General features: G+C 45.5%; 1 protein-coding gene across 5 annotated transcripts in view; it reads right to left on the bottom strand.

The window, feature by feature from the left end:
• CPNE9 (copine family member 9) overlaps positions 1 to 27168 on the bottom strand; it is a 67371-nt gene that overhangs the window by 29148 nt on the left and 11055 nt on the right. Inside the window, exons 1-7 of one of the 5 annotated variants that reach the window (XM_081902412.1) lie at positions 24073 to 24085; positions 23838 to 23878; positions 15445 to 15491; positions 13418 to 13521; positions 12380 to 12419; positions 2846 to 2922; positions 602 to 665 (exon numbers count right to left, since the gene is read on the bottom strand). In XM_081902412.1, coding sequence (XP_081758538.1) covers positions 602 to 665; positions 2846 to 2922; positions 12380 to 12419; positions 13418 to 13521; positions 15445 to 15491; positions 23838 to 23865 — 360 coding nt within the window. In that variant the 5' untranslated portion in view covers positions 23866 to 23878; positions 24073 to 24085. The other 4 variants (XM_081902411.1, XM_081902410.1, XM_081902414.1 and 1 more) reach the window with 4 other exon arrangements.

Raw genomic sequence — 27168 nt, forward strand, 5'->3', positions numbered from 1 at the left:
GACAATTGTTGCCCCAAGATGAAGGCCTTACTTCACCCACTCTGTGGCCCTGAGCCCAGAGAACCACTGGGTCACCAGTTGTTGGTGAAATCACTGGTTGGGGATAACAATAAGGTTATATCCACACAGAGGGTTTATTTTGGGTTGTGCTCAGGCCTTCCCCTCAACTGCCACTTCACTGGTCATCTATGCCCAGTGAAGAAAGCATCCTTTTAAACAAGAGACAGGGAACCTGTGGCTCTCCAGATGTTGCTGGAGCCAGATGACATAGCCGGTGATTTGGGATAATGGGAGTTGTAGTCCACAACATCTGGAGGGCACTGCATTGGCTCGCCCTGACCGAGATGTTGCAGGCATTCAAAAATCCATCTAAATGCATCACTGCCATATTTGTGCGATCCTATACATTTCCGAAGAAAGCCCTGCTGCGTTCAATGAGTGCAGATGCATGCTATACATTTAAACCGCATTCAACATACATTTAAAGCACATGACTTTCCCCTCAAAGAATTCTGGGAAGTGTAGTTTGCTACAGGCGCTAGGAAGGGTAGCTTCGTGAGGCAGAAACTACGGTTCCCAGCAACCTTGGGAGGCAACTCACCCGACAATTGCTGAGCTCCTCAGCGAACAGCACAATTGTGCCACACTTCTTCCCTGGAACCCCACTAAAAGAAAAGAAAGAGAGAGAGAGACACAGGTTTAGTTCGAAAGTACACTACATCCCATGGCTGCACACAGAAAGGCCTCATTCGTGCTGGCTTTGTGGTAATGTTACTGGAGTAACTGGACAGGACTCAGGGGAGAAAGTTCAAATATTACTCTGAAGTGCAAGGTCTTGTCAGCCAAGAATTTGACTGCCTCTTTTTGGCTCTGCAAGAAGGATGGGAAACCGGCAGCCCTCCCAGATGTTGGACTACAACTCCCATTGTCCTTGACCAATGGCTATGCTGGCTGCGGCTGATGGAAGTTGGAGCCCGGTCCTGTCTAAAGGGCCCCAGGTTCCTCATCGCTGAAATACCCCTGAAATACAGCAACAAAGTGAAAGCGAGCTCTTTTTGGCCCAGCCTTCTACCGTGCTGCTAATTCCCATATTTTAATCCCTCTGTAATCACCTTAACTAAAAGGAATAACAGGCTCTTAACAAGGTGCTAAGATGTAACTAATCCTCATAAAGTGACTTTCTGTGTGTGTGGCTGGCAAAACACAAGATAAAAAACTCCTCCGCACTCAGTGCCAGAGAATTCCCAGAATGCATTGCTTCAGAACAACAAGGAGCCCACCATGGTTGTTTCTGAACATTCAAGTCAAAGTTCCCCTGGACTAGAAAACAAAAGCGGTAAAGGGAGATTAGATTGACAAAGAACCCCCAGCACCGACCTGAAATCTGCCATTTGGGTAGCATGATATGGAAAGTCACTTAAATTACCACATCCCTAGTTGTTTGAGTCTGACTTCCATCATCCTTGACCACTGACCATCTGGCTGGACATGTTGGGAGTAAGGTGAAGGTAAAGGGATCCCTGACCATTAGGTCCAGTCGTGGCCGACTCTGGGGTTGTGGTGCTCATCTTGCTTTATTGGCCGAAGGAGCCGGCGTGCAGCTGGTCATGTGGCCAGCATGACTAAGCCGCTTCCGGCAAACCAGAGCAGCACACAGAAACGCCGTTTACCTTCCCGCCGGAGTGGTACCTATTCATCTACTTGCACTTTTGACATGCTTTTGAACTGCTAGGTTGGCAGGAGCAGGGACCGAGCAATGGGAGTTCACCCCGTCGCGGGAATCCGAACTGCCAACCTTCTGATCGGCAAGTCCTAGGCTCTGTGGTTTAACCCACAGCGCCACCCGCGTCCCATCTGTTGGAAGTAGGAGTCCCCCAAAATCCGTAGCTTCTCCCATCTCTGGGATGAGCCTTATTAGCGGGATCAAGACCCCTTGCATGGAGGAGACATAGAGGGAGATGGGAGTAATGCAGAGGCTGGGTAGCGTGGCAGTGACATGCCTGTTTCCCCCTTTGCAACATGGCAAATTGACTTTAATCAGTGTGGCAGCGGCCAATCCATTCTGACTTTGTGTATTTGGGAGACAGGCAGTGGTGAGAAGGACGCCCTGTCAAAAAGAATTAGTGATGGAAGGAGCGACAGGTCCTGATAGCCTCCATTTTGCCCTTGCTGCTAGCTAAAAAGCCCCAAAGCGGGAGACGGGTGGTTCTGGCGGGGCCTTTGCGTCACAGCAGGAGGCATTCGGCGCAAGGTGTTTCAAGCCAACGGGCTTCATTTTGGGAACGTCCCCAACCTTAACGCTTCTCACTCAAATCTTCAAACTGGCTACTCAGACCCTGCAGGTCACATGGTCAGCAGAACGTATGTCCAGGTTTGGAGAGTTGAAATAAGCATCCCTTTCTGTCCATTTGGCTGGCGTGCCCCTCTAGGGAGCTGGATTCTGCTTTTCACTAGGCTGCCAATCAATTAAACGTCTTAATAAATCAATTAACGAGGATGCTTTGAACTGATTAGTCAATTACTTCACTTTTAAGAAAAATTAAAACACGCGATTCAGAGCTGAATTAAGGTGCCCTTTTTAGGGGGCGAAGGATGCTGAAAAGTCTCCCTGCACTTAGAATTTAATAAACGAAAGCTACAACACTGAAAGGCCTTTATCAATACTGTATTTTCTTTCTCAATATCTTTGGAGGTATCAAACGTTTAAAAGTATCGTTGTATTTCCCCCCCCCCCTTCATCTTTTTGTAAATCGCTTTGAGGTGCTTTTTAAAAAACAAAAAACCAATCAAGCGGTGTACGAGTTTTATGAAATAATTAAAAGCATAAATGATGATGGTGACTCACGTGAGGGGCCGCTCCAGGCGACCTCTTTGGGAGCCGATGACCTCGCCCAGGGCCATGTATGCCTGTCCAAGGAAGCCCTGCCAGGCAGAGAGAGAGAGAGAGAGAGAGAGAGAGAGAGAGAGAGAGAGAGAAAGAAAGAGAGAGCTATCACAGATGATTTGCGGGGGTAGGAGAGGGTGGGCAGGGAGACACCCCCCCTTCATTACAGAGCCAACAAATTTGTAATTTATTTATTTTTTTAATATAATTTTTATTAGGTTTGTAATATTCAAAATTCAAATTGCAAATACATGTTTCCATAAATCTAATGGACTCCCCCCATCTTCCGATCACTGCATTCTCTGTAAATCCAAAACCTCAGCAATTTGTTGACTTATTTTAAACATAATAATATATCTTCCATTTTATCGTGATATCTGGTCTCTAAACATTTCAATCCAAATCCATTAATTTTTAGTTTCAACACAATAAAATTATTTCATTACACCACTTCTGTCTTGTTGTGCCTTATTTACCAATTCAAAAATTTACCGATACTGAAGCTGTACTTTCCTAGAAAGGAGCATTTTTTAACATTCATACAACTTATAATGCTTTTTCAAATAGTCCTTAAATTTTTCCCAAACTTCCTCCGTTTCTTCTTCTCCCGAGTCTCGAATTCTGCCAGTCATTTCAGCCAGTTCCATATAGTCCATCAGCTGCGTCTGCCATTCTTCCAATGTGGGTAGAATTTGTGTCTTCCAGTGCTTTGCCATCAAGATCCTTGCTGCTGTAGTAGCGTACATAAAGAAAGTTCTATCTTTCTTGGCCACCCTCTGGTCTACCATGCCCAGGAGGAAGGCCTCCGGTTTCTTGGGTACGGTAAATCTAAGCACCTTTTTTAGTTCATTATGTATCATCTCCCAGAAGGCCTTTACCTTCGGGCAGGTCCACCAGAGGTGTAGAAAAGTCCCTTCCTCTTCTTTACATTTCCAACATTTATTATCAGACAGGTGATATATCTTTGCAAGCTTGACTGGGGTCATGTACCACCGGTATGTCATTTTCATAATATTTTCCTTCAAGGCACTACATGCCGTGAATTTCATTCCGGTGTTCCATAACCTTTCCCAGTCTTCAAACATAATGTTATGCCCCAAGTCCTGCGCCCACTTTATCATGGAGGATTTAACAATCTCATCCTGTGTATTCCATTTAAGCAGCAAGTTGTACATTCTCGAAATTAGCTTAGATTTTGGCTCAAGCAACTCTGTCTCTAGTTTCGATTTTTCCTCCTGGAAACCCACTTTTTTGTCCGCTTTAAAAACTTCCTGAATTTGAGCATAATGCAACCAATCTCGCACCTTGTTTTTTAACTTTTCCATACTCTGCAACCTCCATTTATCTCCAATTTTTTCAATTATTTCCCAATATTTAGGCCAGTGGGCCTCCATATTGAGTCTTTTACGTGCTTTGGCCTCCATCGGTGAGAGCCACCTCGGAGTTTTACTCTCCAATAAGTCTTTATATTTTGACCAGACCATAAAAATTGCCCTTCTGACAATATGGTTTTTGAACAATTTATAAACTTTAACCTTGTCATACCACAAATATGCATGCCACCCAAAAGCATTATCAAATCCCTCCAGGTCGAGGACATCGGTGTTCTCCAACAAAATCCAATCCTTCAACCAGCAGAGGGCTGCAGATTCATAATATAACTTCAAGTCCGGCAGGGCAAACCCCCCTCTTTCTTTCGCAACTGTTAGTATTTTAAACTTTATTCGGGGCTTTTTGCCCTGCCAGACAAATTTAGATATATCCCTCTGCCATTTTCCAAAACATTCCACCTTATCCACGATCTGGAGGGCCTGAAACAAAAATAGCATTTTCGGCAATACATTCATCTTTATAGCAGCTATTCTGCCCAACAAGGAAAGTTTCAGTCTTGACCATGTTTCCAAGTCTCTTTTGATCTCTGACCAACATTTCTCATAATTGTCCTTAAACAAATTCAAATTTTTGGAGGTCAGGTACACCCCTAAGTACTTTACTTTTTTAACCACATTTAGTTCTGTTTCTTTTCTGAACTCCTCTATTTCAGTAGTTGTCAAGTTTTTTGCTAAAACTTTAGTTTTTTGTTTATTCAGCTTGAATCCCGCCACCCGACCAAAGTCAGAAATTAATTCTAACGCTCTTTTAGTACTAGAGGCTGGCTCCTGTAATGTTAATACCAAGTCATCTGCAAATGCTTTCAGTTTATATTGTTTCTCTCCGACCACAATTCCCTGTGCCAACCGGTCATTTCTAATCATGTTCAATAGCACCTCCAGGACTGAAATAAACAGCAGAGGAGATAGAGGGCACCCCTGTCGTGTCCCTTTTTCAATTTTGAACTCCTCTGTCACCACGTTGTTTACTATCAATTTAGCTTTTTGTTCTGAATAAATTGCTTCTATTCCATTTTCAAACCCCCGCCCTACTCCCATCCTTTCCAAATTTTTCTTCATAAACATCCAAGAAATGTTGTCAAAGGCTTTCTCCGCATCAATAAAGATCAACACCGCTCTTGTATTTGAGTTAGTCTGTAAAAATTCCAAAATGTCAATGATGTTTCTTGTGTTGTCAAATAAATGTCTGCCAGGGAGAAAGCCTGCTTGGTCCTTATGAATCACTTCATTTAATACTTTCTTAAACCTGCTTGCCAAAATGTCTGCAAAGATTTTGTAATCCACATTTAGGAGTGAGATAGGACGGTAGTTTTTAAGTTGAGTTTTTTCAGTTTCTGATTTTGGTATCAACGTGATGAAAGCTTCTTTCCACGTTTCCGGTGCCTTCCTCCCCTCCATAATCTGGTTACAAACTTCCAACAATGGTTGTATCAATGAATCCTTCAATGCCTTGTAATATTTGGAAGTAAGTCCATCAGGTCCCGGAGACTTGCCCAGTTGGAGGTTCTGAATGGCGCATTCAATTTCTTGGATTGTAATATTACAGTTCAGGGTTGCTCTCATTTCCTGGGGTATTTTTTGTAATCCATTAGTTGTGACAAATTGGTCCACCTCCGAGCCTTTTTGTGGCCTTTGTGAATAAAGTTCTTTGAAATATCTCTGGAAACACTTTCTAATTTCCTCGGGTTTCTGAACCATTCTCCCTTCAATCTCTAGATTTGTAACTGTGTTAAGCTTTTGTCTCTTTTTCAACTGCCAAGCCAACAACTTCCCGCACTTATTAGCAGATTCAAAGGATCTTTGTTTCATTTGTTTAATTTTCCATTCCACCTCTTGATTTATCAGTTTCGAATATTGTGCCTGGAAAAACTTCACTTCTCTCAATACTTCCTTTGATTTAGGCCTGGATCTCAGTTTTTTCTCTCCTTCTCTTATTTTCTCCAAAATCTTCTCCTTCTTTTCATTCCAGAGCCTTTTTTTAATCGTGTTCTGCTGTATTAGAAACCCTCTCATAACTGCTTTACTTGCGTCCCAGATTGTTCTTTTTTCCACATTTGTCTTTAAGTTTATTTCAAAATAATCCTTTAAAACTTTTTGGGCCTTCTTAACAATCTCCTGATCTCTTAACAAAGCGTCGTTCATTCTCCATCTGAAAGATCCGGTTGTATTTAATCTCAATTCCATTCTCAAAGCGTTGTGGTCGGAGCAGGTTTTTGGGCAGATTTCCACTTTTCTGGTCTTAGGTGCCAGCCCTCTAGTTATCCATATTTGGTCGATTCGCGTCCATGTCATGTGGGCCTCAGAAAAGAAAGTTCCTTCTTTCCCTAGAGGGTTCTTGATCCTCCATATATCAATCAAATCCAAATTGTCAGTCATTTCGAAAAAGGTTTTTGGTAGTCTGCCGTCTTTCGTTATATTAGCACTTTGCGACTTATCCATATTCACTGAGGCGACGCCGTTCATATCTCCCAACATGATAATGTTGTTGTAATCCAAATAATCCAGCATAGTCTCATGCAGCTTCTTGAAAAATTCCGATTTTCCATCATTTGGGGCGTATATTCCTAGAATTAAAAACTTTTCTCCTTGTGTCTGAATTTCAATTGCCAAAATTCTACCCTGTTCATCTTTGAATACGAATTTTGGTGACAAGTTCTCCTTTGCATATATCACCACTCCTCTTTTCTTAACTTTGTCCGATGAGATAAATTCTTGGCCTAGCCTTTTGTTAATTAACACTTTTCTGTGGAGTCTTGTCACATGTGTTTCTTGCAGGCAAATAATGTCCAATTGTTCTTTTTTCAAAATATGAAATACTTTTCTCCGTTTTTCTGGAGAATTCCCGCCATTTATGTTCCAACTAAGAAGCTGTAGAGACATCCTGGTCTGCTTCTTAGATATCACAGTTGGGTATCTAATTTGTCCTCCGTTCCCGAAGGCTGTGGTGCCGGTCCGCCTCCAGATGGTACGGGTCTTGGTGGTGATCCCGGTGGTGGAGGCCAAGAATCTGCAGCTCTCTTTTGGAGGTCCTCCTCGTTGTCGTGTAGGAACTTCTGGTGGTCCTCTGGTGTTTTAATTCTTACCTTCTTTCCTTTATAGGTGAATGATAGACCTTGAGGAAATTCCCACCTGTAAGGGATTGCGTTGTACCTTAACAATTTGGCCAAGTCTGTATATGAGGCTCTAAGGTCCAACAGATATTTAGGAATGTCTCTATAAATTTCTGCCCTTTTGCCTTCAACTTCCAGAGATTTTTTAAAATGCTGGCCTAGTATCTTGTCTCTTTCCTCTCTTGTTCTCAAACAAACCAAACAGTCTCTGGACTTGTCTTTCTTAACCGATCTTCCCAATCTGAAGGCCGTCACAATTTTGAAGTCTTTATCTTCCTCAACCCCCCAAAATTTAGAAAACAACTGCGTCAAAAATTCCTCTAGGTTGCCCTGCTCCAGCTCTGGGACGGCCCTCAGCCTAAGATTACATTCCTTACTTTTCAGTTCCACCATTGACAGGTAGGCTTGCTGTTCTCCTACCTGTCTTTTCAGAGGTCTTACTTCCCCTTTGATCTCCTCCACCTTTTTGCACGCTTGCTCAGCTTTTTGATTGGCTTCCGCAGCTAATTTGTAGTTCTCCGCCGTAGCTCCTTGCAGTTTCTCAATAGCCTGAGTATGCTGGGAAACCTGATCTGTTAACTTACTGATAGTAGATGTAGCTCTGTCAATTTTAGATGACTGATCGTCCACCTTCTTATTCAAAAATGCCAGTTGTTCCAAAATTTGTTTCAAGACTGGATCAGTTCCTCCAGTTGCCATATCTTCTGTTGCAAGCGTTTCAACTTCTTCCTCCTGCGCCGTCAGCACAGTTGGTACCGAGGATCTGCGTTGATGAGTCAACGTTGTTTGAACAAGCTGCCCAGCTCTCTTATCTTTTTTCTTTTCTTTAGCTTCCTCAGCTAAAGCTTCCTTAGCTTTAGATGCTCTTGTTTTCCCTGGGCCACTCATTCCCCAGCTGCCTCTGTTCAAGGTCAAATAGTCTTTCAATCCATGAGAAAGGCAAGTCCAGAATGTAAACAATTAAACCACAAAAAATCCCAATAAGGTACAGTTCCCAGACCTCAATGCCTCCGCAAATCCACTAGGGGGGGTTTTCATAAGAAAGAAAGTTTCTTTTCCACCATCAAAGTTCCTATTTCAACTTTTATAGTCCCCAAGTTCAAAAAGGAGGCTTTCAGATAGTTCTGTTTCAAAATAGTGCCACAAGGTAACGGAAAGGTTCCAATATCAGTATTAAAGCGATAGTGTATCCATCAATGCAACAATTTGTACTTAAGAAAAAGTTTCAGCAGCCTGACAGTACTCCTTTGCAACACTGGCAGTCCGATAGCTCGGTTATCCCCTTCAATTCCACGTCACTTCACAATAGGGGGAAGATTCCTTAGCGCAATGAACCAACAGATTTAATCCTTCAATCTTTTTAATTTCTAGAAGAACACAGTCTGTTAATGCCCCTTCATACTAATTTCAAAGTCTCTTTTGAGCGCTTCAGCCCACATCGGGCTCTTTGCTTTGCTCTGATTAGCAGGACCGGAAGGCGGACTTCCTGTTACTCGCCTCCCGTTTTCAGCCGAATTAAACGAATTTAAATCAATCTTTAGTCAATCTTTAGTACCCCTTACTCACGGGTAAATTGCAGCCAATTCCGATGATTTTCAAGAAGAAAGGTCGACGCTCATCAGCAACAGCAGCGCGGCTTCACTTCCGCGAAAAGAGCGATGAACTCACAGCGCCGCTCCCCCGTTCACGTTCCGGAGCCTCTTACGAGGTCCCTTCCTCGTTTCTGGGGGGGCTTCTGGCACCCGCCGAGTCCCACGGCCGCAGGCTCGCTCTGCCTACGGTTTATCTTAATGGGTCTCCGCTTTGCCGCAGCGGACGACCCTTTTTCGCGGAGCCCCTCTTCACACAGTAAAGAGGACCGCCATTGCCGTTTTGCGCCACCTCCGGAAGTCCAACAAATTTGTAATTTAATGCCCATTTCTGCCCTCTTGCATCGCCAGCTTTCTGCGGCAACTGAGAGATCTAGCGGGTACTTTCCCACTCAGCGCCAAACACCCTCTCATCCCAGCTGCATTGCAAGGACTTGAACATGGGTAGGCAAACTAAGGGCCGAGAACCAGATCCGGCCCAATCGCCTTCTAAATCCAGCTCGTGGACGGTCCAGGAATCAGTGAGTTTTTTACATGAGTAGAAAGTGTCCTTTTATTTAAAGTGCATCTCTCGGTTATTTGTGGGGGCCTGCCTGGTGTTTTTACATCAATAGAATGTGTGCTTTTATTTAAAATGCATCTCTGGGTTATTTGTGGGACATAGGAATTCGTTCATTTCCCCCCTCCAAAATATAGTCCGCCCCCCCCACAAGGTCATAAACATGGCCTTAAAATGACCCAACTCTGAATATGTCAGGGATTGTGAGTTTTATGGGTGCAAAACTTCCTCAAACTTTCTCAACAGACAAGCCTGAAGCTGTTGTTTTATCAGGGGAGTCTGTGAGACCCCTGCTCAGAGGTGAGTCTATATCTTCTGACTGCAGAGCAGTTCTGTATCTCTTTCTTTTTTTTTTAATAAATATTTATTAAACTTTTTCAAAAGAAATACATTGTAAAACAAAAAGAGAAAACAACAAAATACAAAAATACAAAAAACACAAAAACAGAAAAAATAAAAACACATAAAATTTCTATTTACTTATTTTCTTTTAACTTATTTTCCAGACCTCCTCATACTTCCCTTTCTTATATTCCAGTTCCAATTATTAACTCAGCAAATTATTAGTTCTCACCATTAATTTTACTTATTTCAAAATCTTATTTTTCATATCTCTTAAAGCATTACAGCTGGAAACCGCTTAATTTCTTAGTTCTGTATCTCTTTCTTGTACAATGGTACCTCTGGTTAAGTACTTAATTCGTTTCAGAGGTCCGTTCTTAACCTGAAACTGTTCTTAACCTGAAGCACCACTTTAACTAATGGGGCCTCCTGCTGCCTCCGCGCCGCCGGAATACGATTTCTGTTCTCATCCTGAAGCAAAGTTCTTAACCCGAGGTACTATTTCTGGGTTAGTGGAGTCTGTAACCTGAAGCGTATGTAACCTGAAGCGTATGTAACCCAAGGTACCACTGTACAGTCTATCTATCCTGTCTGCTCTTTTCTTTTCCTTTCTGTAAGTGGATGCGCTCTCATGAGCTGAAGAAGTATTTTTGAGCCTTACTGGGGATCCTGTCAGAACTTGGACTTTGCAACCATTATACTCTTTTAAACCTCAGTAAACCATTGCTGGTGAATTCTGCTCCCTGTGCGTGTTTCTTTGGGCTCAGCAACATGAGAGCTTCGCTTAAGGCAGTCCGCTGCTCTGCTATTTTTTGCCCATGCCCTGGAGTCGCTGTGCTCAGGCATGGAGCCAGGGTGATGACTGTTTTTACACCAGGCGTGGTCTATGTACACAAAAGCTGGCTGAGATGGGTGCTCTCTCCCACCGCTGACCCCCCCCCCCCAACCCGTGGCAAGGGCTGCAGCAGGAGCACTGCATGCAAAAAGTCCCACTTGCAATTGCTGGTGTCTCCACGTAGAGCTTGGGACAGCTGCTGCCAGGCTGCATGTCAACAATGCTCTGTGTTCAATGGGCCAATCACAGGACATCGCAGAAATACAGACTGGATCCTGGAAAGTCCCATTTTGGCTCCCGCAAGGTCACAACCTCCTCAAAAATTGGGGGCCTGTGCTCTCTCGCGAGCCACGTGTCTCACGCAGGAGCGTGGCTCCCAAAGACGCGCATCCCGATTTTCCTCTGCGGTATGTTGGAGGGTATGCAACCCTCTGCCTTGTTGTAAGGCAATTTCCTATGTTGCTAACCTGGCTTGGTCCAGCCCAACCACACTCTACCGGCTCCACCAGCAGAGGGCAGCGTAGCCGCTTCAAGGGGCGGAGGTAGCTTACCTTCTACGCAGGTCATAATGGGAAATGCAGCATGGAAATAAAATTCAAGATACAGGAGTTAGAGGCACCATCCGTGCTACTATTCAGGAATCCCCACAGAGCTCCCCACCTTACCCCAAATTTCCACTTTGGGCTTGGCTCAAAGCGTCCCCCAAAAAATCTGTTCTGGAGAGACCCCAAACCCACTGTAAATCATGTCGTGTGAGCAAATGGCACAAAATGTGATCCCAACTAAACAGACAGCTCAGTCGTAGAGAGCGAGACTTTTCATCTCGGGGCTGTGGGTTCGAGTCCTACGTTGGGCAAGAAGGTTCCTGTATTGTGAGGGGTTGGGCTAGATGACTCTTGTGGTTCCAAATCTACGGTTCTATGACTGGGAGGAACTTTTTGACGGTAAGAGCTGTTGTTATGTACTGAGTTGAATAGGATCAGCACTCGGAATGGTCCTAGAACAATAGGATTCAGAATGCAGCAGTCTGATTGGTCCACAAGAGCCACCCAATCCAGCTCCAGGTGGAAGTGAATCCGCAACCTGATTGGCCTACAGGTGAATCCCGGAATTAGTCAATCACATGGGGCCCATTGTGTAAATAATGTATATAAAGCAGACATTCTGGGGGAACTCCCATTCCTCCTCACCACTATGAGCTGAATAAAGAGCATGAAATCTACTCTCGACTCCGAGTATATTTCAGCTGCTTGACAGCAGAACAGGTTCCCTTGGAAGGTGGTGGACTCTCTTTCCTTGGGGGTTTTTAAGCAGAGGTTGGATGGCCATCTGTCATGGATACTTCAGTTGAGATTTGTACATTTTCAGGGGGTTGGGCTAGATGCCTCTAGTGGACCCTTCCAGCTCTACAATTCTAAAATATCCTGGGCTCTCTGGATATTAATGCTCATTGCCCAAGGCAGATGGTTATTTTCCTGCCCAACATTTTGTGTTCTTTTTTTGGAAAACACAGCACTTCCCCCCTTCCTTCCTTCCTTCCTTCCTTCCTTCCTTCCTTCCTTCCTTCAACTTGCAACAGACCTTCCAGGACCTCAACCAACTGCATTTTCTAGGCCCCATCTCTGCAGCAAACCCCTTTGCAGACGTATTTAGGGAGGTATGTACTCACACTTTTGGGAAGGTTGCTAGTCTTGGAGTCCACATTGTAGCTGGGAAAAGCACAGAGAAAGTGCATTACTGCCTTGGTGTTAGAACATATCAGTGCCAGATTTACATATAAGCTAAACAAGCTATAGCTTAGGGCTCCACTCTCTTGGGGGGCCCCAAAAAAATTTAAAGGGAAAAAAACTGGATGTACATTTCCAAAATACAAGATAAAAAACTAATAAAATAAAACCCACATACAGTTAGAACTTAATAATTATTTCACTATTCATATACTTCTTCTTAATTGTATTTCACTATTATTATACTTCTTAATTGTATTTCAGTTCAACAATTACTTTGATAAAATACATATTTTGTCACGTGCCAATGGCTTTAGATACCTATCAGGTCCATAAATTACCATATAGCATATATTCAACCCAAAAAAACCCAGCGATAATTTGTTGTTGACAAAGGGCAGCTGGACATATAAAGGTCCCCATTACCTTCAGTCGCTTAGGGCCTCATCAAACCTAAATCCGGCCCTGGAACATATTCAAGGTCTGATTTGGAATAGGGTTTGAAAGCAGGCCTCAGCACTGCAATCTGAGACAGGAATGTAGAAGCCAGGGGCATTGCCAGATGTGGACCATGGGAGCTGAGCCCTACCCTTTTGCATCGAACCCCGGATCTCCTTCCTTCCTCCCCTCTTAAAACTTAATTTTTAAAAAAAGTTTGGCTTGCAAGATGGCTTTCCCTTTGAAAGTGAATCTAAAATTTCAGCTGTGCCAGGGATGGAGCCCCAGTTGTTATGGGCTTGTGCCAAAAGTCTTTTAAAGATCCAGCGATGCCCTTGGCAATGAGCCTCTTAATCTCAGGGTTTGGGGTTTGAGCCTTAATTTAGGGGGGTTGGACTAGATGACCCCCAGGGTCCCTTCCAACTCCACCATTCTATGGTTCTATGAAAAGAGAACCAGGAAACAAGCATGCAAAGGGGTGGTAAGAGAAAAGGGGGTCAGGACAGGGGCAGAAGGTGGGGAGAGGTCCAGAAGCGACTCACACATCAAAACGAAGGTTCTGCTTCTCCTCAAAGTAATAGTCAAGCACAAATTTCCGGACAAACTCTGGGTTCAGCGTGTTGTCGATCACCTCTGTGCGACCAAACTGGGACAGGGAGGTAAGAAAAAACAGAAGGGGAAATGCAGAAGGTTAAACAGGTGGCAGTAGCAACCCCGTGTTGCGTATATGGACTGTGAACACACCATACCTTTAAAGCACCCTCCTTGGAGGGGGGGGGGGAAATACCGGAAACTGTGGTTTGTTACAGGTGCTGGGAATTGTAGCATTGTGGTGGTGGGGTAAACTGAAGTTCCCAGGATTCCTTGGGGGAAGCCATGCACTTTGCATGTTTGGTGTACAGTGGTACCTCGGGTTACATACGCTTCAGGTTACATACGCTTCAGGTTACAGACTCGGCTAACCCAGAAATAGTGCTTCAGGTTAAGAACTTTGCTTCAGGATGAGAACAGAAATCGTGCTCCGGCGGCGTGGCGGCAGCAGGAGGCCCCATTAGCTAAAGTGGTGCTTCAGGTTAAGAACAGTTTCGGGTTAAGAACGGACCTCCGGAACGAATTAAGTACTTAACCCGAGGTACCACTGTATACTCAATCCTTGTATGTTTGAATGGAGGACAGGACTGCCAGGGCTCTTGGGTAGTTGACTTACTAACCCTCCCAATCCAAAGCTTAGATCAAGGGTGACGAGTCTGTGGCCATGCCAGGTGGTGTTGGTCAGCCCCAGCCAGCATGACCAGTGGTCAGGGATGATGGGAGTTGTAGTCCAGGAATAGAAACAGACTTTCATTTTCAGATCTGGGAACTGCCTTTAACCCGAACACCCATTTGCTTATTTTTCTAAACATACATTCGTATGGTGACGGTCTGATGCCAAGCCCCAACTGTTATGTATTCAGTGGTCTGAGCTTGAATCTGGACTAAGGATTCTGAGCTCCTGATTCGATATATGTTGTCCAATCACAGAACATTTCAGGATTTGGGCCTCTGCCACTGGCCGTTGAACTCTGAGTCGTGATTCGCAGTTTGTAAGTTTAGACAGCCAATCACATCGGGAGTGGGAGTGGCCCAACCTTTCAGAAATGTATATGAGCTGTTGTTTTGCCTCTCTTTCCCAGTTACGTAGTTCAATAAAGGTTCTTGCTGTTATCACTGTGTCTTGTCTCGTGGGAACCCACCTACACTACACTAACTTCAGTCTATACATGACCCAATGATGGGTCCTGACTCACCAGTGATCTAGAGGGCAACAGGTTTCTCACCCCAGCCTAGAAGAGCCACATACCTCTGGCAAAAGCAAGGCTGTCCCTCCACAAAAAGTCGAGGTTCGGTGGAAGCGGCAGCTGCTGGGGAGCAATTTGTCCCCCGAGCGCCAAGAAAGCTACACCCAGTGGTTGTTTCCTGGGCAGGATTTGGGTTGGAGGACGGGCCCCAGGGGGAGAAACTCAGCAGGGCTGGCCTTCCAGCTACCACATTTTGAAGCAAGTGGGATGTTCTCATTCTAAACAGGGCAGGGGGATGGAAGACCCATCAAGTCTAGACTCTAAAATAAATCTAGCGGCAAGCACAGACTGCATTCGCCACGCCACCCACTGCACAGGGGGACTTCAGAGTCAGAGTTCATATCTCCTGGATACAACCCTAGTACCTGCCAAGTGCAGCTGATGGTGACCATGTGGATTGGACCTGACAGAGGAAGGGAATAATAATAATATTATAATAATTTATTATTTATACCCCTCCCATCTGGCTGGGCCTCCCCAGCCACTCTGGGCGGCTTCCAAAAAAAATATTAAAATACTGTAATACATCAAACATTAAAAGCTTCCCTAAACAAGGCAGCAGGCAGCTCATTGGCTGACCGCCCAGCAGGTTTGACCAATGAGGGTCTGTGCTGGTAAATTGCGGCAGGGCCCATATCCTGCAAGAAGAGTCCTTTCCCAGTTTGATGTAACAGGTGCATTGGAAGCAGAAGGGTGTGTGTGTGTGTGTGTGTGTGCCTGCAGCTGCTCACCTCTCTCCATTCCTTGTCCGCCGTTCCTTGGATGTAAAGAATCACAACTGCAAGGAGAGATGTCAGAAGAAGACATTCAGCGCAGAAAAAGAAATCTTCTTCCATACAATTGCATTTTTTACACATGCACTTGTCTTTTCCATGTCATACTCCCAATGCACCTTTTGCAGCCAAAGGTTGTAGGCACCTTATATTTAAAGCACACTTTCCCTTCAAAGAATCACAGGAACTGTAGTTTGTTAAGGGTGCTGGGAATTGTAGGTGTGTTGCCGTCCCCAGGATTTTATTTGGGCAGGGATGTGCTTTAAATAGCTGGCGTGCATGCAGCTTAAGTTTTAATTACACAATTGCTAGGGTTGCTGTAATTATTATTATGTTTCATTATGTGTTTTAATTATGGATGTTTATATTTTAGTGCCAGTGTAAGTTGTTTTTTTTAAGGGACGTGGGTGGCGCTGTTGTCTAAACCACAGAGCCTAGGACTTGCCGATCAGAAGGTCAGCGGTTCGAATCCCCGCGACGGGGTGAGCTCCCGTTGCTTGGTCCCTGCTCCTGCCAACCTAGCAGTTCGAAAGCACACTGGTGCAAGTAGATAAGTAGGTACGGCTCTGGCGTTTTCAAGCGCTGCTCTGGTTTGCCAGAAGCGGCTTAGTCATGCTGGCCACATGACCCGGAAGCTGTACACCGGCTCCCTCGGCCAATAAAGCAAGATGAGCGCCACAACCCCAGAGTCGGCCACGACTGGACCTAACTGTCAGGGGTCTCTTTACCTTTACCTTAAGTTGTTTTTTATATTTGTAAACTGCTTAGATGACTATCGTGGCTTTAAGCTATATGTAAATTAATTAATAATAATTTCCCATTGTTCTGCAGAAGGTTTTCTGTTTTATAAGCTAATTTAAGAACAGACAATGGGTGCCAGCTGCAAATACAATACTAGGCAATACTGGAGTTTTAATGCTCCAACATCCCTGTCCGTAGTTCAGTGGCAGATCTGACTTGGTCACATGCAAAGCTCTCAGATTCACTCCCTAGCATTTGCAAGTGAGCCCGGAAAAGACACTCGAGAGAGATGCTGCCCGTCACCGGATAGTCTGACCTGGGATACAGCAACTTTTCCTATGTTCCCTGAGTACAGTGGTACCTTGGTTCTCAAACAACTTGGAACCCAAATGCTGCAAACCCAGAAGTAAGTGTTCCGGTTTGCAAACTTTTTTTGGAAGCCGAACATGCTCCGTCTTGAGTGTTATGCTTCCGTTTTGAGTGCCACACTTGCGCTTAGGTCTGTCTGTTTTTTGCGGCTCTTTTTTGTTGTTTTTTGTGACTGTGTGGAACCCAGTTCAGTGACTGATTGCGTGACTGCAGTACATTGTTTATTGCCTTCATTTTATGGATCAACAGTCTCGTTAGTTAGTAAAATCCACATTATATTGCTGTTTTAGTGGTTGTTTTTAAAAGTCTGGAACGGATTAATCCATTTTGCATTACTTTCTACGGGAAAGCACGCATTCGTTTTAGAACACTTTGGTTTTGGAACAGACTTCCGGAACGGATTAAGTTTGAGAACCAAGGTACCACTGTACTGAGTACTAACCGGCTGGCACTGGTGACGTCACAAACCCTCTCTTTCTGAAGCAGTTTGCAGTTCTTTTAAAATAGTTTCAGTAATTAAAAACAAGGCAAGCATTAACTATAGCTAGGTAAAGGTGTGCAAGGCACTTTAAAAAAAATGTCAGCAGCCTATTTGAAGCATGAGGCAAGGAGGAAAAGTGATGGACAAGGCAGCCTTTGAGTTACTGGTCTGTTGTGCAACTCTCCTTTAATTTGTGGTGTTGAGAGGAAGCCAGGTTTCTACTGCAGGAGCAGAACCTGCTGTGATGTCTGTTTATACGCTATTGATCATCCATCAGCTACAATATCTTTTAATCTGTTGACGGTCCTAGCTTACACCTTCATCACAGAAATTTCCTAAACAATGAGATTGGCATTTAAGATCAGGCGAGGCAAACTCTCCATGAGCTGCTTTTGCAATTTAGCCCGAAACCGCTCTGCGATATCATGAATTAGACAAAGCGGTGACAGCATTCTTTTAATAATGTGTCTACGCATCTTGTCACCATTGCTTTATTGGGAAATGTATCAAAACTACACATGGGTTATGACAAAAGCGGCCTAATGAATCATATGATAAATATTATATGTATAGCAATCACAATTAATATCAAGACAAAGATTTAATATTACAGCGCCATATCCTGCCTAAACATTTATCCATCTTGGGCAATCCATTACCATCACCTGATCCAATATGTCAACACAATTAAATTCAGCGAGATTAATATTTCAGCTCAAATGCTGAACGCTATCATACCCATCTTCTCTGAATGGTTTTGCCATTTCTGAACTTTTAAAAGGACAGTTTTAAATGCCAGATCACTGATCAACAGAATTTCTCGGAGTTATATCTGATATTAGTCGTATGCAGAGTAAACCCATTGAAATCAACTGACTTTTGTAAATGAGCATCTTAGCTGGGTATCAGCCTCAGGGTATAACTTAAGTTATCTCAATTCCTGCTGAATGTCAGACTTTTAGATTTTTGCAGTCATTAATGGATAGCAAATGTATCCAGCTTTTTAAAATAGCCTAACAATACTCTCCTTGGATCCAGACCATATCTGGGCTGCATCAATAGGGGTATAGTATCTAGATCAAGGGAAGTAATAGTGCCACTGTATTCTGCTCTGGTCAGACCTCACCTGGAGTACTGTGTCCAGTTCTGGGCACCACAGTTCAAGAAGGACACTGACAAACTGGAACGTGTCCAGAGGAGGGCAACCAAAATGGTCAAAGGCCTGGAAACGATGCCTTATGAGGAACAGCTAAGGGAGCTGGGCATGTTTAGCCTGGAGAAGAGGAGGTTAAGGGGTGATATGATAGCCAAGGAGCGTGGTGGATTCTCCTTCTTTGGAGGTCTTTAAGCAGAGGCTTGACAACCATATGTCAGGAGTGCTCTGATGGTGTTTCCTGCTTGGCAGGGGGTTGGACTCGATGGCCCTTGTGGTCTTTTCCAACTCTATGATTCTATGATTCTATTCTATATTTTCCAATCAGTTATCTGTGACCAAAACATCTGTACTCATGTATGTATCAAGTCAATCTTTACATGACTGCATCACCAACAAAGGGAACATATCAGGTAGATTTTGTCAAGTTACCATGGTTGTCAAATGCCTCTGTATAAAACCCTAAAAACAGTACTACTATGGGGTTGTAGTTGAACTGGAGGACCTCAAGGTCCCTGGCAAGTCAATGGTTTTATGGTTGCAAAACTGACTTCCTGAGGCAAAAGACAAGATGGGGCCTTCTCCTGGTCCATATACACAGAATAACTGAATCCTAGAACTGTAGAGATGGAAGGGATTCTACGGGCCATGTAGTTCTGCTGTGGTGGAATCACAGCTAGAGAATCCCTGACAGATCCAACGTCTGTTTGGAAACCTCCAGCAAAGGAAACAGTCCATCACTTTCTGGAATGGTAGTGTAAACTTACTTCAGTACTGGCCACAAGACAACATTCTCTATTGTGCCTGAGGTTTTTGCAGGACTGGCTAGGAACAACCCAGCATCTGACGCGGCCACTTCGCTTTAGATAATGGCAGGGCCACCTGTCAGTCTGGACAACAGAAAGATTGCCATTTACTGCAGCATGCGTCCGGGAAAAGCTGTCTTATTTCAGTGAATGTTGTGCTATGTTCCACATCGACATGCTCAGGCTGCAATGATGTGATGCAGTCACAGAGAACCTCTGGCCTCCAGGCCCACAGAAGCCTGCCAGAGGTCCCTGGGGCTGTTTCCTCCCAGCCAAACCCACCTGCCAATCACCTGCAAAGGAAGAATCAGGAGACTAAAGAGGACATTCCAGGCCAGTCCTTTGCGAGCACAGCTGGCATTTGATGCTCTAAGACATGGTGTGTGTGTGTGTGTGTGTTTGCAATCAAGCAGGGCATACCTTTTATGAAATAAATAAATAAAATTTAAACTTGGCAAACCGTTCTGCTGGGATCGGATGCACTTGGGAGCTTCCGACGGCATCGGAAGTCTGCTAAAAGCAGCGCTGCTTTTAGCAAACATCCGATCCAGCCAGGAACTCCTGCAAAGAGGAGCTCCCTAGTGTATCCGACCACAGCAGAGCGGCTTGCCTTTGCCAGCGCGACTTGCCTTTGGCACCAAACTGAAGCTGTGTTTAATGCAAGCTGCACTGCTACGGCTAGGGGCTGGATTCACTGAACGTTTTACTACAGCAGGCGATTGCCAAGTGCCAAGCCCAGCCCAGCCCCCTTGCCAAATGTAGCCCACAACTGGATCTGGTTCACTGGCCAAAAGGAGTTCCCTTGCTGTTGATGCAATGGGACGTTCACAAACATTCTGAGGTCACGGAATGTTTACAATCAATATAGCTGTTGTGAGGGAAGTGGGCATTTTGGCTGGGAGTAAACCTCTTCAAGGGCTGTGAGGTATGGGGGGGGGTGTCACAGGGCCATATAGCTGGCTGGGGAGGAAGTGAGATCACCCCGTTGAAAAGAAAAGAGGCACAAAATGAGGGGAGTAAAAAAACAAACAAACCAGGCAGACTGATTATTTCACGTTGATTCAAAGTTAAGCAGCCAAATATTTAGCAAGAATATTTACATTAAAAAACATTAAAGCCTTTTAAACTCGGTCTTCAGCCAAAAAGGCTCCCAGAGCAGCTTATGAAGATCATTAAGAAGGCACACGTTCATAGAAAGGATTTTATGTAAGCATTGTTGATTTTATATTCATATACAACAGCTGATAAAATAAAATGTAACTAGGTCATTTCAGGAACACATTGTCCACACAGTGAATGCAGAAAATTCACATTCTAGCTACTGAATAGGTTATTCCTCCCCATGTAATTAACTAGAAGCCTTAAAAAAAAGAGGAGTCTATTTAAAAAGTCCTTTTTAGACTTTAAAAAGTCCTTTTTAGTGTCAGTGTTGTTAACTTCACCACAACTGTAGCGTCCCACAATGCCTAGAGCCATCCCTCCTTGAACCCCTAATGTTTTAAAATATTGGGCGTTTCTAGGTGACCTGTTTACTGAGCATTCGTTTCTGATTTGCTTGCAGGGAGGTTAGATGATGTTGTGGCAAAGTGAGCTTCACCACACACTTTCCCAGTGCATTTTCCCGTCACGCTCCTTATCGCAAAAAAAAAAGTCCGCCGTTTTGAGGAAGCGGCTTTGTTTTGCAAGGCGACCCAGTCAACTAACTGCGCAGCCTGAATCCGCTGCCATGTGACTGAATCCCACGTGACGGTTCTGGAAGTGCCCTTCGAAAGAAGCCCTTGCAAAAAGTCTCTGCTCGCCTCGCAGTCATTATGAGGCTGATCCCACTTAAAAGGGACACCTGGGCTTTCTGTGGTTCAGCCACCAGCAGAGAGAGACTCTCTGTAATTGGATGCCCCTTTTAGACATTCACCAGAATGTCTCCTCTGAGACAGCCTCTCTCTCTCTCTCTGTGTATGTGTCTGTGTATGTCTGAATCCCGTCTCTGGGGCCTCAAATCTGCTGAGAGATTATGTAGGCCGCTGTTGCCGCAGAAGCAGGTACATGAGCTGGTCTCTACAGCTGGATAATTCCACGTTAAACAAACTGCAGCTTCTCACTTGCTTCCTCCCATCTTTCCGTTGAGTTCCTTCCCACATTTCTTCAGGATATGTTTCTACATTGTGTCCCAGAACTAAGCCCGACTCAGTTCAAGGAAACCTAGGCTACATATTCATGCCATACATTTAAAGCACCGGGATACTGGCCCACTATGATGCATATCTGAGAGGTGCCGGAACGGCACTCTTGGGCCCCCAGCTGAACAAAAGCACGACCTAGAAAGCACGAGACAAGTGGGAAACCGATTGGACCCGTGCTTCCTAGGCGCAGGTAAAGGTAAAGGGACCCCTGACCATTAGGTCCAGTCATGGCCGACTCTGGGGTTGCGGCGCTCATCTCGCTCTATAGGCCGAGGGAGCCGGCGTACAGCTTCTGGGTCATGTGGCCAGCATGACTAAGCCGCTTCTGGCGAACCAGAGCAGCGCACGGAAATAACATTTACCTTCCCGCCGGAGCGGTACCTATTTATCTACTTGTACTTTGACGTGCTTTCAAACTGCTATGTTGGCAGGAGCAGGGACCGAGCAACGGGAGCTCACCCTGTTGCGGGGATTCAAACCACCGACCTTCTGATCGGCAAGTCCTAGGCTCTGAGCCCTCTGTTTGTGCAACTGAAATAAATGGCAACTTTCCCCCTGCCTCCATTTCTCTCTCCTTTCTCTCTTGCCTCCCCACTTTTAAATTATAGCATGCAAGCTCCTCAGGGCAGGCAGCTGTCCTTCTCTGTTTTGTAAAACGCCCTTCACATTGAGTGCTTGTCTACGGGATGGGGCATAAAATTCCTCCAGGGCTACCATCTATTTGCACTAGAAAGCCAAAGGGGTAGGCCTCTTAGCTCAGCGGCAGAACATCTGAACCTAGGACGTCCTAGGTTTAGACCCCAAGGTCTCCATGGGACAAATGTAAGGTTCTGCACTAAAGCAGAAAAAACCTGCAGCACAAATATAAGATGAGGGATGCCTGGCTTACTAGTAAGTAGAGGTAAAGGAACCCCTGACCATTAGGTCCAGTCGTGGCTGACTCTGGGGTTGCAGCACTCATCTCGCTTTATTGGCCGAGGGAGCCGGCGTACAGCTTCCGGGTCATGTGGCCAGCATGACTAAGCCGCTTCTGGCGAACCAGAGCAGTGCACAGAAACGCCGTTTACCTTCCCGCCGGAGCGGTCCCTATTTATCTACTTGCACTTTGATGTGCTTTCGAACTGCTAGGTTGGAGGAGCTGGGACCGAGCAATGGGAGCTCACCCCATCGTGGGGATTCGAACCGCCGACCTTCTGATCGGCAAGTCCTAGGTTCTGTGGTCTAACCCACAGTGCCACTCGCATCCCATAGCTTACTAGTAGTACATGTGAAAAGGTCCCAGGGGTCTTGGTGGACCACAGGCTTAACATGAGTCAACAGTGTGATGCGATGACAGAAAAGGCTAATGCTATTCTAGGCTACATCAACAGAAGTCTAGTGTCCAGATCAAGGGAAATATTAGTACCATTCTATTCTGCCTTGGTCAGACCACACTTGGAAGACTTTGTCCAGTTCTGGTACCACAATTTAAGAAGGATGTTGACAAGCTGGACCATGTGCAGAGGTGGGCGATCCAGATTATCAAGGGAGGGTCTGGGAACCAAGCCTTGTGAGGAACAGTTGAAGGAGCTGGGTATGTTTAGCCTGGAAAAGAGGAGACTAAGAGGAGAGGTGATAGCCATCTTCAAACATCTCAAGGGCTGTCAGATGGAAGATGGAGCGTGCTTGTTTTCTCCTTCTCCAGAGGGTAGAACTCTAACCAGTGACTTCAAGTAATAAGAAAGGTTTCCTATTTTATAGGACACATCTGCTATATGTCTACTCAGGAGTAATCCCCACTGAGTTCCATGGAACCCGTTCCCAGGTGAATGCCATCAAAGACTGCAGGCTCAGCTCTTGTAGACAAGAGACGGGAGAAAAAGCAGGCTATGAGATGAGAAGTTGGCATTTAAGCAATGGGGGAAACCTCGCGGCATGAGGAATGTTCCAGGCTTGCAGGCATAATGAGCTGTCTGCCTGTCTACCCATTGTCCATTAGAGGAGGATTAATTCTGATCAGAACGAGGTTTCCCCCATTAGCTATATTAGGAAAAAGCTCCATGACAGATGTGAAGGCGTTAGAATCCATTTTCAGCAGCGGCGAGATTTAATCGGGCAGCGTCTATTGGTCACTGGGGACCAGTGGGGGCTGGTTGGGCAGAAGGCAGGGAGGCCACCAGTAGGGGGAGCCAGAGGCAATTGCAGGCACAACACAGCCGCCCCCTGATTGGCTGTGAATATGAAAGCAGGCAGGTGGGGTTGGTTGAGGGCAGGCTGAAGGTTGGTGGGGCAGTGCCCCTTCCGCCCTCATGGCGGCCATTTCTAAGGTTCAAGCTAATTTTCTGCTTTCTCACAGTATGATAAACAAGTAAGATTTTATGGCTATTGCAAATGCTTTAATTGTTTTGTAAGCACTGCCATTATTTGACTTCACTTCAGTAGCGCTTTGAGGTGGGCCAGGAGATCTTCCTGTCCCTCCATGCTGCCCAGGTGGTGAAGCAGATGGTATTATAGCAGCCAACCTACTTGACAAATCTTCTTTTGGCTTTTCGACCAGATTCGTCACCTCCCACCAAGGACAGTGACATACAGCTGCCCCTCCCCCACCTCCTCACCAAATATTGACAGCTTGGCACACTTACCAGGATCAGACTTGGAGAAAGTATCCATGTCCAACAGGTTCCTGGGGAGATCGATAAGCAAAGGGGTAGAAAGAAAGATAAGAATGTGAGTTTGGAAATAAGAGAGAGGCCGGAAAGTGAAGTGAAGTGAAGTGTGTGTGTGTGTGTGTGTGTGTGTGAGAGAGAGAGAGAGAGAGAGAGAGAGAGAGAGAGAGAGAGGTCCCATCTACACTATGCTTCTAAAACAGTATCATACCACTTTAAACAATCATGGCTCCCCCACAAGGAATCATGGGAAATGTGGCATGTTAAGGGTGCAGAGAGTTGCTAAGAGACCCCTATTCCTCTCAATTCTCTGCAAGGGACCCTGGGGATCGTAGTTCTGTGGGTCTCCCAAGAATTCTCAGCACCCTAACCTACTACAGCTCCCAGGATTCTTTGGGGGAAGCTGCGACTGTTCATAATACGGCTTCAACTATGCAATGGTGCAGGCAGGGCTTAAGGATCAAAGTTATAAGCCTAGGATTTGTTCCCTTCCCTTCCATTTCCCCCGACAGCAAAGTCACCTTGACCGTTCTCAGCCGCTTCCCTTCTCTTGTGTTGTTAGCTTTACTAATGCATCTGAATTAAGATCATTAAAAGAGGCAATCAAATCTGTAGTCAGTCGCAGCAGCTTTGTGCTGGAGAGAGGAGGAAAGAGCCAATTCACAGCCCTCTCTGCCCCCAAGAAAATCATCGGGGAGGAATTTCCGAGCAGTAGACCTGAGAATGAAAACAAGGAAGATGAGGGGGCAAGGTGAGTCTACTTACAGGTCCCCCTCATGGCGAGACCTTGTGCCCTTACTGGATACAGAATCCCTTCCCCTCTGTTGCTAGGACACTTCAACTGAGGTTTAAGTACAATTAACAGTCACGATTGCCAGGCTATTGTCACAGATCTGACTCCAACTGGGTGAGAAAACCCAGCAGTTCTGTATTCAGCCCAGAACTCTGCAAACAACTTGAATAAGGAACTGACATTTAAATCTCTCCCTTGGTCAAAGAAGTATACCATTCGGGAGGCTGCTGCGGCTGCCAGCCAGTGTTGGCAATGCTGACTGAGCTAGATGACAAGTGCCTTGTCCCAATCGAAGGGAACTCCCTATGTTTGGCAAGCTTCCAGTTAATCGATTATCTTCTTCATTATTGTAATTATTCAGGGTTTTTTTTAATATTCCCCCTGAAAATAATATAAGCAAAGCTTCCTTAAGTTTCTAGTCGAGGAGGAAGATTAATTTGAAGACGTGCAGGGGTCTTGGGACATGGATGTAGTCAAGAGGGGAGGCATGGGACAGCTGCCCCCCTAAATCAATCAAAATCAATACAAACCAAGAGATCTGATGGCAAAATTTTAGGTAATTATGCATAGACCACTCCAATCTCTGAGGTGATGGACAAATAGGAACATTCAAGCCTGGTTTCCCTGTCTGTGGGTCAGCAGAACTGGTCATGCCCCCCTTCTGAGCTAGGCAAATCCTTTTTTCCCCACCACACTAAGCCTGCAACTTATGCACATTTAATTTGTGCGCATACAGCTTTGTGTGCTTGGCAAAAAATGTAGAAAGAAATAATAGGTAAAAGGTAAAGGACCACTGGACGGTTAAGTCCAGTCAAAGGCGGCTATGGGGTTGCGGCGCACAACTCACTATCAGGCTGAGGGAGCCGGCGTTTGTCCACAGACAGCTTCCAGGTCATGTGGCCAGCAGGACTAAACCGCTTCTGGTGCAACGGAACACAGTGATGGAAACCAGAGCACACGGAAATGCCATTTACCTTCCCGCTGCAGTGGTACCTATTTATCTACTTGCACTGGCGTACTTTCGAACTGCTAGGTTAAGAGGAACTGTGACAGAGCAATGGGAGCTCACCCCATCATGCGGATTCGAACTGTCAACCTTCCGATCAGCAAGCCCAAGAGGCTCAGTGGCTTAAACCACAGCGCCACCCGCATCCCAGAAAGAAATAATACGGGGGCAGGAAAGGGGTGGACGTCCAGGGGGAAAAAAGTTTTGGCAATCCCACCCACCACTGAACCCAAAGTGATTATATGTGATTTTTGCTTTAGGCATGATCCTCGGAACGTAACCCCTGTGTAAATTGTGGGCTTACTTACACAGAATCACACATTTAATACGGAGCTTGTGAACTCTTTCATTTTAAAAGAAGAAGAAGAAGCAGGATGCTGGTTAGAAAAGATTGGAAACCCATTTTTTAAAAAAGCAAGTTTCTAGCCCTTATGGTTGATTAGAAACACTTGGAAACTTGTTCATTTTTTTTAAATTTAAAAAAGCAAGTTGCTAGCCATCCTGGTGGGTTAGAAAAGCTTGGAAACCCTTGGCTGTGTTGTGGTGCAGTTTGACAAACCAGATGTGCGCCGGGGGGAGGCAGCGAGGCCAAAACAATCGCAGTGGGGCAGGGAGTACATCTCTCTCTCATGCCTCCCCCCCCCCCAGCGATCCTCTCATCTCCTTGCTCTCTCTGCCACCCCTGCCCTTGCCGAACACTTTCCCACTCTTTGAAACTGTTAATCTTAGAAACCGAATGAATTATGTAGCCAAACTGGATATATGCAGATGTACCCGAGTTGCATAATTCATTCTGAGTACAGATCTGAGGTTTCCATGGAACAGAAGTCGGGAGGCTTTCGATGCTGAGTGCGTCCTGCTTGCTCTCAGGGCAACATTCGTCTCCCCCTCAGCCCCCAACGTGTACTAAATTGGCATGCTGTTACGGAGCGTTAGGGCAGATGCTTTGGCCTCCCACAGAAGGACAGCCCAAGAAGCTGGGCTAGCGCTGGCGACGCTGCACTGAGCAGCAGCCCCCATTCATTTCAATCATTCCAGCGGGGCAGCTGTGGGAGGTGCCATCTGCACTAGGGTGGCTTAGCAGTCAATCCCTCTTCCCAGGGAATTACTGGGAGCAGGTGGCGCTGTGGTCTAAACCACTGAGCCTCTTGGACTTGCTGATCGGAAGGTCAGCGGTTCAAATCACTGCGACGGGGTGAGTTCCCATTGCTCTGTCCCGTCCCAGCTCCTGCCAACCCAGCAGTTCGAAAGCATACCAGTGCAAGTAGATAAACAGGTACCACTGCGGTGGGAAGGGAAACGGTCTTGTTGTGCCAGTAGTGGTTTAGTTCTGCTGGCCACATGACCTAGAAAGCTGTCTGTGGACAAACACCAGCTCCCTCGGCCTGGAAGCGAGATGAGCGCCGCAACCCCAGTCGCCTTTGACTGGACTTAACCGTCCAGGGGTCCTTTACCTTTTTTTTTTTACCCAGGGGATTCTGGGAATTGTGGCTCTGGGAGGGGAACAG

This window comes from Podarcis melisellensis, assembly GCF_964234715.1.
Source record: "Podarcis melisellensis genome assembly, chromosome: 2".
In the NCBI taxonomy this organism is placed as follows: domain Eukaryota; kingdom Metazoa; phylum Chordata; class Lepidosauria; order Squamata; family Lacertidae; genus Podarcis; species Podarcis melisellensis.